The sequence below is a fragment of the Chondrus crispus genome, genomic scaffold (genome assembly GCF_000350225.1).
Source record: "Chondrus crispus Stackhouse genomic scaffold, scaffold_146, whole genome shotgun sequence".
In the NCBI taxonomy this organism is placed as follows: domain Eukaryota; phylum Rhodophyta; class Florideophyceae; order Gigartinales; family Gigartinaceae; genus Chondrus; species Chondrus crispus.
Window position 1 is genome coordinate 191,008 of NW_005179014.1, and position 13,177 is coordinate 204,184.

The window sequence follows — 13,177 nt, forward strand, 5'->3', positions numbered from 1 at the left end:
GAGATCCAGCTCTCTTCGACGTGTCAAGGTTACACTGCGACGCCAGCTCTTCCCACCTTTCCTCCTTCATCATTTTGGTCAGCATGTAGACAGAGCCCTTGGACAAACCCGTCATGCTCGCAATGACTCTCTGCGTCTTCCCTGCCTTGAGGTGCTCCACCGCATGCTTCTTGGCAATCACACGTTTCTCATGCCCCGTGGCCGCCAACAGTAGGGTGCGCGTCTGCTTGCGCATCGAGGGTGGCATTGAGTCTTGCCTGGAGAGAAGTCTGGATCGAAGAGATTGTTTGGAGAGGCTGCTCGGACTGTAGTGGTAGTCAGTCTCGGATCAAGATCGCCTCTATAGAACCGTGCAAGAGCTTTCAGCAGACCGGACAGCACCTGCAAAAGCGCGCCCGCGCTTCCCCATCAACGCTTTCCCGCGCGCATGCACTTCGCTTTGCACTCTGACAAAGCGCGCGAAGCGTATTGGTGTTTGCCCAAAATTAACCCTCTGCCCATATTTACACCAATGGGAAGGGTATCTAAGAGCTTAGCCCTGTGCTTCGTTTTGTAACGATTTAGGGCTCTACATGTTTTGTTAGGAATTTTGAGCATGTTTTAATGGGGTACCTCCAGGGCCCTTGGGGAATCATCTTCTCGGATGAGGATTCATCATTGCTGGGGGTCACTCACCGTCGTCGTCACAATAAGTCACCTCTTTGGTGACGGTGCTGAAGCACTTTCGGAGCAATCTTCATGCACTGTGCATACATCGCCACAAAACTCACAAACCAGAGAGCATTTAGTGTTGAAGTTAAAAACAAAGTTATGCACCTCTGAGTGACTAACCTTCCAGCTCGCTTGTTCATCCCTGTCCCTACTCTCTTTTCTGTTTCGTCCCTCTCTCCCCATATCCCTAGAAGTCAATTTTATGTACGAAATTTCGTACACAACTGTTCTTTTGTCTGTAGTTTGCGAACTATGAAACGTCTACAGGGTCCTTTCGAGCTCTCACGAGATTACAATGCTGTCTACATCCGCGCGAAGACAGAAAAGGAAAAGATTGATTCGTTTCCATTTGACAGCTCCGCGAAAGTTGCTCAATAATAACCTCACAAATCAGCCAAAATCCCTTTGTGTACGAATTTTCGTACATATGGACTACACAATACAGCAGATGTGGTGCGTTTGTGAAGGGCATAACTTCTCCTTCGGACTAGAAAACTCCCTCCCATTCCACTCTCGCATTCTTACACCGCACTCTACAATCCCTCTCGTGCTCTCCTGCTGCCATTCTCAGGGCACTGGGAGCGACTCTTTTCTGTTGCCCTGTTCTTGCTTGGCACTGAATCGGTTGGCCCTGACAGAGAGTGTGGTCACATCGTTCCACAATTCGGCATTATTGCGATGTCTTCCGCGCGCAGTCATGACAGCCGCGTTGTACATTTTGGGCTTCTTTGGAGACCTAATGGTCTGCAGTGACACAGAGCTTCTTTCGCTCGACGCGATAGACTCTTCACATCAACTTCATGGTGCTGATTGTCGGATGTGCCGAAACATTTGCAGTCGGATGAATTTATGGTATTGAGGATCAAATCGGGTGCCTCGGATAGATACTGGTCGTTGACTACATGGCGGCGATCTCTTCGCTGTTCGCGTTGGCCTCTAGGTTATGGTTTGGGGTGAAGTCTAGAGCGCTCATGAAGGGATTCGTTTTGTTTGGTGTGTATGTGGCGTTGGTGACTGGCGTCATCCTGCTGTGTTTACGGGTGAAGGAGGATCCGTCTAAGAATTTGTCGAGGGAGACGTTGTGTTAGATCTGCGGATGGGCAACTGTTGTGTTTGGAATGACCTCGGCCATGAGATAGGATTTTATCTAATCGTGTGAATGTTGACGGTGTCTGCGCGGCCCAAGATCACTTTTGAACAAAAATGAAGCTATGAGCAAGTATTGAGACTGTCAGCTATTGTCCTGTCGGATCAGGGACGTATCGAAAGTTCCGAAAGCAGGCTTCTGCGCCACCAAAGATGTGCTTCTGAGGGCATATATGTACGAAATTTCGTACATAAGGTCTTGGCGCCAAGATCCAAGAATTTCAGTATGTACGAAAAATCGTACATATGAAGTCTGGGGATATTTCACTGAGCGTTCGCCCGCCCTTCGCCTATTGACCGACAACATCCAACTCGATAACCCAATTTTCTGCGTACTGATACCTCGCCCTCCCGTTCTGGTCTCGGTCGCCACCAACAGCCACCACTATCTCTCGCCCCTAAGACGACGCTGCTCGTTCTAGTACCTTGTGTTTCCTTGCGATGGATCACTCTCTCCCGCCGCCACCGCTATCTCTCGCCCCAAATACGGCGCTGCTCGTTCCGGTACCTCGTGTTTCCCTGTGATCGATCGCTGTCTCCGGCCCCCTAAAGCGAATTTGATGCTTCCGATACGTCGCCCTCCCCTGTGCCACCGAACGCCACCCCCATCCAGATCTCGCGCCCCTCCTGGAACCGGGTCCTTCCAACACCTCACCCGTCCCCTGTGATACTGAACACTGGCTACCGCCTTAACTTTGTCTTGGCTCTGCTTTTCTCCGCTGCTTGCGATACCCATCCATTCATCTGTGATCCTATCGTCCACATACAACTCTCCGTTTCTGTTGCACCTATTGACCTTTACTGCTACCTGACTGCTAATTCGAAATCAGCCCAACACCCGCCTTTTCTGTCAAGGACTTGTCAATGGACTGCCACGATATGAATGTTGTCCCCTTGGAGAATGAAGACATGGAATCGGACCAAATTAATTCTGTTACAGCCGTTCCATGTAGAAGAGTCCATGAGCATAGAGTGTCCGTTCACTCTACGCTACACTGCTCTTCAACTTCTGATATATCCACTCGAAGCCTCTCAGTCCCTACTACTGGCCACTTGGACGACTACCAGTCGTCCCAGTGGCCAGTACAAGGGAAATATGAGGGTGAAATTCCATCTGTGCAATGTACAGATGAAATGCCACCCTCACATTTTGGCCAGGATATTTCAAGTGCACCACGGACAGAAAGTACCGCAATTGATTGCAATGATGACTCGTTAGACGCAAGCGATTTTGTGTTTTCTCAAGAGTTGATTCCATCTCCGGGGAGCTCTGGCGCATCTGGTCATGACACTGTGTCCACCTCAAACTTCGAAACTAAAATAAGTAATGCATAGTTGCATGATCTCTGCCCGGCCCAATATCTTGCCAGTTCGGGACGCATCATTTCAGACTCTGGGTCTGCTCTATGTGAGGAAATCTACAGCCGCCCGTATCATAACTATGACGATGAGAGATTCAGTCCTGGAATTGGGACGATGTAGATGACCAAGACAGACGCGATCTTAGCATCATTTTAACTGCCGAATAGCTCCATTCTCTAGAGCAGGCCCAGCGCAACGTTGGCTAAGAAAACTGGAATTACGACAGCCCTTTCGCAGATGTAACTGTTCGAATAGAAGATGTGAACAACAAACTTGAGAAGCGTTATGTAACTGAGGATAATACGGCGCTGAATAGAGTGATGGTTGACATCGTCAGTTGAGCGGGCGAACACACACTTGCCAACAGTGAGAGTGTCAATGTGACGCCTTTCGCTTGCTTAAAGACGTTCATCTCGGATTGTCTGTAGGAAAAGCTACGCTAGGTAGCAAATCGCGTCCTTCACGAGAGAAGGAAGGCTCCAACCGCAAGAAGAGAGCTACTAGGCCTGGTCATCTTACATGTTCTGTGTGAAGCGTACAACGAGTCACCGACTACTGTCTGGGACAGAGCGGAAAGCGAGCATTTCCTCCAAATGGGCATCTCGGCTGAGCGATACCATGAAGTGTGGGGGTCACTTAGTGGCTCCTTGGAGCACCGAGCGACTCATTACTACAGCAGCACCGGTGGTCCCGCAGTGCAAACAGGGCTACTACAGTGATAATGGAGATAGAATCTGAGACGGCTGCTATCAACCGTGAATTGTTATATATCCCTAATGCGACAGTGTTTTCTTTGGATGACGACCATTTAAGAATGGCATTCAGCGCTTTGGTAGTGCTCACTCATTTGCGACAGCTTAATAATCAGAAGAAGAGTCTCGGTCCCTTAGACAATGCCTTGTGCTCGGCCCTCAACCCTTTTTTCTGGCTTGGAACTTTACAAGAACTGGAGAGAAATTGCTACATACGTGGGAGCGGCTCGTACAACTAGTGCAAGGTGCGTCGACCAATGGAGCTCTCCGACCAATGCCAGAGACATTTTTTGCAGCCGACAGGGGATATAGATCTAAGGGGACTACACAATTTCTCTCATATGTCTTAGGGGCGAGTCTCATTAGAACACACAAGAGGTACCTTTGGTACCCTTTTGTGTTCGAAGATGGTCCGATTTCGAGGCGGCACAAGGGCATGGCTGTGTCAGAGAGGGGGGCACGTGCTGTTTACACGGCTCAACTGAAGGTCAATGGCCTGGTGCGCCGATGTCGCATTTCAGGAGGGCGCAGGCCTGTTCTTACCGGGAGCGCTGTTCAGGACGGATCGCAGCTCTTATTCAAACTAATTCCAACCTCTTCCCGTTGAGGTGCTTCAAAATAGTTTGTGGTGAGGCTTTCCGCCTGGCCTCTTCGTTGGAGAAGTTCGAAGCTGTGCTAACATTATACGACGGGTGTAGTGACGAGGGTGACAGAGCACGTAGAACCGCAGAGGGAATGCGTGCTCTACAAAATGGGCGTAAATGTGTTGAGCAGGTATTAGCCCGGATTGCTGTGCTCGCATACTACCAATCAAAGGTCCCGGTGTGGTTCCTGCTGCGGACGTTCCGGTTCATTTCAAGTACCATTCAAAGGTTCTTAGCCGCCGTCGCAAGGGATTTCGACAACAGGGTTCAAGGACTCGCCTTTCTGCTGTAGGGGAAAACCCTAAGCACTGGGACGAAAGCATTGGAAGGGGAGCTGGTTGCGCTTGTAGAGCGCATCAAATACATGTGGGAGCACGTACTAAAATCCCAAGGGATGAATACTGAAACCCTCCAAAGGCCGTCCCTGCGCCGAAATGTCGCGTCACGAATTACAAATTCGTCAGTCAGCGGCATAATCGCCTGTACTAAGAATGAATTACAGGGAATTCTTATTGTGTTCGGACGGGCTTTAGAGTCGCGGGCTACAACAGCAGAGCTCCTGACTGCAGTTTATCAACTAAGAGAAGATATAACATACAATCTCGTCGACCTTGATACAATTGTGGAGAATGAGTGAACAACAGAGGACCAGCGGGTGCGGAGCGCATCTGAAACTCTTAAGCAGGCATTCCGGGAGTCCTCATTAACTTCATGGGTTATGAAACCACTTGTGTCAACTGCTGGGATGCGGAAGGGTTGCCGGAACGAGGTCGAGCTCATAAAAACGCTCCCGAACTACTGCAATCGTAGTAAAGGCACATACAGACGGAAGTCGGGGTGCTCGGAGTCCGCCTGGGATGATATCTTTGCATTTAAAATCAACCATGTGCGTTACACCGGGCTTTTGGAGAGTAAGAGCTCTTCTATGCTGGCTGATTCACCAGATGCCGTTCTGGTTGCATCAGATATGGACGATATCGAACACGTGAGCGCCGTGGAGATTAAAACTATGACGTCTGTGAAGACCGTTGAGGAAGCCACAGTTTTGAGACATAAGTATGGATCAGTGGTGTCTCTGGAAAATGTTGGAATGGACGACAAAAGTACTGAACTATATAAAGAGCTTGTGACAACTCCTGAGTATCATTCACAAGTCCTGCATCATGTGGCGACACTTGGAATTAATGTAGTACTGTTTGTCGTTGGCACTGGCGGATCCATTACAGAGGGGCGGATTTTTTATGTCTGCCTTATTGCGTTTTCCCAATAGCTCATATCATGGCTATACATATGCCATGGAGTGTGTGCGTGTGACTTCCTTCGCCTGGATTGGTGGAGATGGAAAGAAGATACCATCTGAATATGATGAATTATTGCGCAACTCGCACGCCTAGGATTTGTACACTTTTGTCTCATACTACAACCTAAGCCGCGCCATACGAAAACAAGTGCTTAACTGCAGTAAACCAATAACCCCTTTCGTGTGATTCGGCTAACCCCAGCCGTGTACTGGATTCAATACAAAGGGGGTGTTGACGTCATCTCGAGGTACTTAAAGACCCTCGCTCGGTAGAATATAAGCGAGAATCCAGTTGTCTGAATTATTGCGCGTCTACTGTGCATGCAGGTCAATAACGCTGCAGTGGTCTACAGGTTGTACAAAGCCAGGCAGCACAAACTACTTCCGCAATCAATGGAGGAGAGTGGCAGTAATAGAGACAGAGGATATTCAGCCTTAAGACACAGAGCCACACAGTGCCAAACATTTAGACGCTTTGCTAGACTGATGGCCAAAGAATGAGTAGAAACTGAAAATTATAACTAAAGCAATGATGTAAATAGAGCATGTAACCATAACAACAAGAAAAGTATACCTGCCTTTGCAAGGAACGCTGCAGAAAAGTATAATCTCGGGACTTACAGAGAACTACGTCTAACCAAAGGCTTGGAACACGAGACAGTAACGGCGCAGCCAACATAATGCGTATTTTGTAGTTGGACATTGCGCGGGACGAAAGAAGGAAAACCTAGGGCGATAAGGAAAGGTTCATGGAAAGTGCAATGGTGTACGACTTGCAAGCAGGCAATTTGCACGACATGCTGGTGTCGTGCCCGAAGCCCTTCCGCTCTCCTCTATATAAAATCGATCCCCTAGTCTGTTCAAAAGGCTAAGGGCGGGACACCGGTCTGGTTGCAGCGCAGCAACCGCCCCGGAGGGCAGCATACCCCAAAGGCCACTTGCTTCGTTCCAGCCAGTGGCTGGCCCGGCTAACAGGCACAACCCGTCAGCCGGGGCAAATACTCCAACGGTCGCTATTTGCGGCCGTTCGCCTACACGCGCTCGTGGAGAAAGCAGCGTACGGGACAGGGATGGTAACCTCTTAGACGGAGGCATGCGCATGCGTCCGCTCTGAGAAACATCGCCTAGTCTATATAAGCAAATAAAGGCATCGCTCTCTGAAAAAGGAGGCAGAGCGAACTGGCCAACCTACTTGCCCGAAGAGTGCATCCGCACCCTTCTCATTCCATCTTGCCACTCACCAACCGAAAACCCAAATTGCCATCCTCTGTAGTGCCCTGACCCCGCGATCTGTCACACTGGGAATAATGGCATAATTTGGTTACACTGAAGCGCAAGGTGCCCACAAGCACGGAGGTTAGAGCATTTGAGCAATCCCTTGGAACTAAGCCAAGGCGAAATAGATAAGAGAAAATCGTTAAGAACTGACAGGCAATAACGAATGCAAAGATGTTCCTGCCTTCTCGTGTCATTTTTGAACCATGAAGGTCAGATGCCGATCTGCTATGCCTGCTTGTACACAAAGTGCCATCTTGATGCTAATAGCATAGTTTCATGACGCCTTTTGACATTTGCCCCTACCGCCACTGTCAATCCCTCATTGCCATCCATCCCAACCCCGCATCAAACTCCCACATGACGCTTCTGCGTACCATTTCTACGATAGCAATCGTAGACGTCACTGTAGTGATTTTGAAGACTCTTTTTGGGCAAAACTGGGAAGGCTCCAATGGTCGGATGGGATTATGAAGCTTCTAGCGGATGAAAGTTATGGCCGAAATATGAATTTTCGCAACTTTCGCCCAAAAGACCATTTTTATAGTGCAGAGTGCTAGCTTTCACCTGCACTCCACAGAATGGAAAAATCTGATCCCGTTCTCGCGTTTGCTCACTTTTAGTGTTTTACAACTTACAGCATCCAGTACTTACAGCATCTAGTCCTTACAGCTACCCTTCAGTGCGTGTTGACGCCCGCCAAGCGTCGTGGCTGCCCACTGGCCGCCCCACGCGCAACAACCCTCACAAACTATTCCCTCCGGTCCCCGCTACCGTTCCGGCATCCCTCCCGCTCTCATGTGCCTCTACAAAACAAACTGCTCCCCGCCCGCCCTCTCTTCAACCCTCCCTCCCACGACCTTCCAGTACGACGCGGCCTCGGCAAGCACGCGCGAGTTGCGCGGGTGGTGCCGCAGCGCGTCGTGGGACACCTTGCGCGCGTCGAGCGCGCGCTTAAGCCTCAGCTCCAGCACTGCACACTTCAGCTTCAGCACTGCTGGAGCTGGGGCTGAAGCGCGCGGACGGCGTTCATCTGGCACTCTTGGGGCATGGCATGCTCCAGGAGTGCCAGATGAACGCCGTGTCCTCGCTTGTGACACGCCTCGCCTGAACAGCTCGCGCGCACGCTCCGTATTCTGCACAAGCTTGAGGTCAAGCTGCCCGTACTCATGCCAAACAGAAGCAGACGCAGAAACTTTGAGCCCTGGAAACGTGCGCGCCGGTGCCCTCGCAACGTGGGCGACGGTACTCTTTTCCAGACACCCGCCGCACCACCAGAACCAGCACCTCTCTCTCGTCCAGCCCCGTCCTTCCCAATCCCCAGCGTCTTCTACCTCGTCGTCGTCCTCCCCACATCAGCCCCGGTCGTCCTGGAACCCTTCACGCGTGCCTTAGAGCAGTCCCGCAGTGCCGTCTTCGTAGTACTGCCTTTTCGCAGCCTCGTCCTTAATGTAAGGCTCAACAATCATCTTGTTCAGGTACAGATCCCTGAAGCCGTGGTGCTCGGAAGAAACATCTGACAAGGGGGTGATCGGCAAACGATGAGACTCATCTCGCAGCACCAAGTCCCAATCATGAGACCTCATCCTCAGTGTGGCGGCGGGACTTGCGGCCACTACAGTGTTACCTTTCTTATTTACGCCGCCCTTCGATGACCGCAACAAGTTGAACGTGTCGCATGAGGCGGATGCGGACAGTCTCTTCGTCTTGACCAGTCCCTTGCTGCTGCTTTCGAAAGTAAACTCCTGATACTTCTTGATTGCAAACTTGGTCGGGATCTTGAAATACTGCCCCAGCATCCTCTTCCAATCACGCCAAAATACATCAACAGACGGCACGCACTTGGTGCTCTTGCTGCTATCCCTCACGACTTTCATCATGTCAGCAGGTGTTCAGACATCCGTTCTCCGCAAGCGTCTCTTAACATGCCCGAAAGAACCATCACAGACGTTCTTATTATGTCCGACGACGAGGAAATTCAAAACAACCTTCGCTTGCCGGCCAGACAGAACCAGCCACGCGCAAAACCACATAACAAACCTATTCTTATTTTGCCCTCCACAATTGTCAGCAGTCAACAAAAACGTTCCGCCGCTCCCTTCAATCTCAGCTGGCAGTTGCATAGTGTGGAAGAGCATTGACAGTACTGAATTCGCAGATTTGTCATTCGGCCAGTATCCTTCTGGGAGACCGTAGACGTAGTTCAACTTCCGTCGACTGCTTGAGACCCCGTTAAGGTCGAATCTCAGCCCGACTAAGTAGTGAAGCTTGTCGTGCACTGAGGGGGAAGGGTGGGATCCCCCTCTGGCAGAGCGCGCGCGTTCGGGGGGCGCGTGTAGGGGGTTATCGGGAGACCACCCGTAAGGGACCGGTACGGGGCCGGGCGCGAAGCGCAGTAGGGAAAGTAAGGGAAAAAGAGGCAAAAAAGAGCCCAGGAGGGGCGGAGCGGTAGGGACGGCTGTCGTGCGGAGAGCCGGGCGTGGCGGGACGACGCGCGCGGTAGAGACAGGAGGTAATCGAGACGCAGATGGCTCGCAGGGTACCGTCGTGGGACGGGGACCGACGCGAGGCTACGACTCCGTTCCAGAAACCCGAGTTGTAGACCCAAAGCTTCGTGAGGATTTACTTAGGGTCGGACGTCGGCTATATACTAGCCGACGTCGGAGCTATAATTAATTAAACTAAAAGAAACTAAATTAAAACGACGGCGGCGACGGCCGGAGAAACTCCCCTTGGGGAGGTATGACAACCACTACACGTGGGGGGTGACACCTGGACACAGGAGCCTTGACGCCTGGTTACACGTGGCGCGCGGTACACGTGTGTCCCGGAGAAGGAGTCGTGCTGGCCGGGGGCAGGTGTCCCCTGGGAAAAGGAAAAGGTGGGTCAGTGCACTACAAAGCTGACCACCTTGACACAATAAATTGGGAATCTGCACCTTCTCCGCAAAATCAAACACATAGTGGCGCGAGCTCAAACAGCTCCGTTCTTGTGGAAAGACACTCCATAGCCGTTGGTTGTTCTGGTATGTCAAGAATTCGCCGCATGCTTCAGCACGGTGCATTCTGAAGATTTGAAGAAGGGGGAGATGCAGCCCATCGCCAGCAGTGCAAAGCTTCATTTGCTGCTTGAGAGACACACATAAATCGCAGAAATCACTACCTCCAGTCGCGATGCGAATCTCGGCCTTGTCCTTCTTCCAGTAATTCCGAAACGTGTGCAGTGCTAGCGGGCGTGCCGGAGCCTTCCAAGACGGTCGTCTCGCGCACTCAGCCGCGCAAAGAACAGGCCAAGCCTCCGTGTATGCCTTGTACAAGAGTGCCTTCGTCGTCCCGACAGGAAGAATTCGACATGCCTTACCCTGCTTGAAATGACGACCACTCGGGGACTCGAGACCATGCTCCGTGCCATAGTGATCGAGAAACTGCCTCAGAGAAGATCTCTGAATTCCGTGTTTGTGCTCCCCATTATCGTACGCCCTCTGATTGACGAGCTCAAAACGTTCGAGTATAGAAGCTCAGTCATGTGGTCTTCAATTGTCCGGACACTTAGTTGCAGAATCGCGGCAAAAGATGCCTCGCAGAGGCGCAGGCCTAGCATAGCGTAGATCATAGTTGATCTCCCGCGGCGAGAATTAGCCTTTTCACCAGCAGCAGTCTGTTCACCAGCAGCAGCCCCTCCGATACCCCCGGATTCTCCAACACCACCAGCCTATCCCTCTACAGCTCCACCAGTAGCAGCCTCTCCGCTACCACCTTGACCGACTGGATGCTGTACATTGTTGTAGTATAACGACCGGCGAGCGCGCGGGGAGGTTATTAACCGTGCGGCCGTGCACGGTGCACACGTGGGCGGGTGTGCCCACGTGTAGGGAGCGCGCGCGTTGACCAACCGGCCGTGGCGTGGCGCACGTGTACAGTAGCACACGTGTCGTCCGTGCGGTAGTCTACGCGTGTTACGTGTGCGCGTTAGCACACGTGTCGTCCGTGCGGTAGTCTGTAAGCAACACGCGTGTACAGTAATGCACACGTGTAGTAGCAGCGTCCGTGCGGTAGTAGTAATTATGGCGCTAGCTTTTTAATTGTGTACAGTACCTGGCACGCACTAGGCGGCAGGTGCTGTACTACTGTACTAGGACAGGTGTCCGAGGCGTCCCTCTGCGGGGTTAAGACCTGACACCCGTCCCTACCGGTAAACTGGGGCAAGCTCGCCCCCGTCCCTTTTGCGCCTACGTACGTCCGTTTTCGGTTGTCTGTCGCGCGCGCTGGCTTCTAACCCGTTACCGGTCGCTCCTGTTCACGCACCACGGGGGGACTGCGCGTAACCGGCCAGTGAGCCACTCCCTTTTCGCGAGCTCGTCCGATCGGTTCAATTGGCGCGTCGCGTCCGCGCCGCGTGCTCCCTCGCTAAAGCCTCCGCCTCTCACCCAACCCAGGGCGGAGAGGAGTTATCCCACAATTGTCAGGAATCCCTCCACCAAACTTTCGTTTTCGCCTGTTCTTCTGTTGGGAACTGTCGGCGGGGCTCTTGCCCAACTCATTGGTATCCCCAGGTCGAGCGCCTGTGGTCAGGATGACAGAACGTAAATTTACGATGCGCTGAGATCTTTTCATGCTGGCGAAACAAGTAGCAAGCTGCTCTCCGTCCCGGAGCTTGTGCTCATCGTGGTGGCATCGCGACATGCACGTTTCGAAGTACCGCCGCGGCGTATAGGATAGCATAGGAGCTTCCGACCTGAAAGCCACTCCCGCTTCCCCGTTTTCACCCCCGGTCGCTCCCTCCTCACCCTCCTCACCATCACCTGCACCTGCACTCTCACCCCCATGCTCACCCTCGCAATCACCGTTTTGGCCATCAAAGTCGACACCGTTGTCCCCATCGTTGTTGGTATCGGTGTCGTCCTCGCCCCCCTCGAGCCCGGCATCGGCAAGGTCGTCTTCGATGAGAGTCTCCGCGTCAATCATGTACTCCGGTTGCTCCTGCGCCTGGGCCATGTCGTACTCCATGGCCACAAGCTCGTCATCGCCATCGTCCTCGTCCGCATGAGCGCCTGCAAAAGTCATTGCTTCAGGAGGTGCTCGCCATCAGCGCGATGGTGAGCGGCCGAGGGCCGGATCTGAGTACGAGCCCACGCAGAAGGCCTCTGCAAGTGTGAAATGTTTTCAAATTTGATTTCTTGGCCGGCCGCTCAGGTGATGCTTTAGCGTTTTCTCCCTGTTCCTGGTACTTTCAGCTATCTGGTGTGAGCCAGACCTGTGTCTGCAGACCCTTGAGGCAGTGTCTTACAGCATCCTATTCAAAAAACAAATTTGACCAATCGAAAGAACGGGTGCCATTTACCTACGAGGTGCTGATAACTCCGAAATTTCGAAAAGCTTCATAATACGGTCTGACCATTGGAGCCTTCTCAATTTATGTGGCTGATTTGGTGCATTTTTGGTTTAAATACTTCAGGAAGGGTAACCCCTCGACAAACTTGAAGGGAACCAACATGTGTCCTAACCTCAGGATGAACCAATGAAAAATCCACAACAGTACAACTCACCACTGCCCACCAATACTGCCCACATACAGTACAAACAAAAAACCGTCCAACCGCCGCGCGCCTCCCCTCACGCCTCAATGTGCACCAGCGCGGCATCCCTCATCGCGCATCAGAGCGGCATCCCTCATCGCCCACACAAACCTGTCAGGCGAGAGCACGCCCGTGGTCGCGATCAGCGCCCGCACGCCGGCCTTCCTGGCCGCCATGCGCACCGCGGACGCCTCGGCGCGCGCCACCCCGCCGACGAACACCACCACGGCCGTGGGCCCCTCGTCGTCGCCCGCCTGCCCCTGCGCGCCCGCGCCGTCGCCGTCGCCGTCGCCGTCGCCGTCGCCCGCGTCGGCGCGCCGGTGCTCCACCGTCGCGTGCCCGCCGGGCAGCACCGACGTGTGCTCCACCACGGCGGGCAGCCCGCCCCATCCGTCGCGCCCGAGCGCGGCCT

General features: G+C 52.6%; 5 protein-coding genes across 5 annotated transcripts; all 5 read left to right on the top strand.

The window, feature by feature from the left end:
• Positions 1–1,159: 1,159 nt before the first annotated feature.
• Positions 1,160–1,570, top strand: CHC_T00002626001 (hypothetical protein). Its single transcript, XM_005713715.1, has one exon. The coding sequence runs from the start codon at positions 1,160–1,162 to the stop codon at positions 1,568–1,570; it is 411 nt and encodes a 136-aa protein (XP_005713772.1).
• A 2,242-nt stretch (positions 1,571–3,812) lies between these two features.
• CHC_T00002627001 (hypothetical protein) lies at positions 3,813–3,938 on the top strand. Its single transcript, XM_005713716.1, has one exon. It carries the CDS (start codon positions 3,813–3,815, stop codon positions 3,936–3,938), a length of 126 nt encoding a protein of 41 aa, XP_005713773.1.
• A 2-nt stretch (positions 3,939–3,940) lies between these two features.
• Positions 3,941–4,210, top strand: CHC_T00002628001 (hypothetical protein). The gene has a single exon (XM_005713717.1). The coding sequence runs from the start codon at positions 3,941–3,943 to the stop codon at positions 4,208–4,210; it is 270 nt and encodes an 89-aa protein (XP_005713774.1).
• Positions 4,211–4,478: 268 nt separating this feature from the next.
• Positions 4,479–4,907, top strand: CHC_T00002629001 (hypothetical protein). The gene has a single exon (XM_005713718.1). The coding sequence runs from the start codon at positions 4,479–4,481 to the stop codon at positions 4,905–4,907; it is 429 nt and encodes a 142-aa protein (XP_005713775.1).
• Positions 4,908–7,988: 3,081 nt separating this feature from the next.
• CHC_T00002630001 (hypothetical protein) lies at positions 7,989–8,585 on the top strand. Its single transcript, XM_005713719.1, has one exon. The coding sequence runs from the start codon at positions 7,989–7,991 to the stop codon at positions 8,583–8,585; it is 597 nt and encodes a 198-aa protein (XP_005713776.1).
• The last annotated feature ends 4,592 nt before the right edge of the window (positions 8,586–13,177 follow it).

Excerpts from the sequence above, each read along its gene's own strand:
- CHC_T00002629001 (XM_005713718.1), top strand. The coding sequence starts at position 4,479 with ATGTCGCATTTCAGGAGGGCGCAGGCCTGTTCTTACCGGGAGCGCTGT.
- CHC_T00002627001 (XM_005713716.1), top strand. The coding sequence starts at position 3,813 with ATGGGCATCTCGGCTGAGCGATACCATGAAGTGTGGGGGTCACTTAGT.
- CHC_T00002630001 (XM_005713719.1), top strand. The coding sequence starts at position 7,989 with ATGTGCCTCTACAAAACAAACTGCTCCCCGCCCGCCCTCTCTTCAACC.
- CHC_T00002628001 (XM_005713717.1), top strand. The coding sequence starts at position 3,941 with ATGGAGATAGAATCTGAGACGGCTGCTATCAACCGTGAATTGTTATAT.
- CHC_T00002626001 (XM_005713715.1), top strand. The coding sequence starts at position 1,160 with ATGTGGTGCGTTTGTGAAGGGCATAACTTCTCCTTCGGACTAGAAAAC.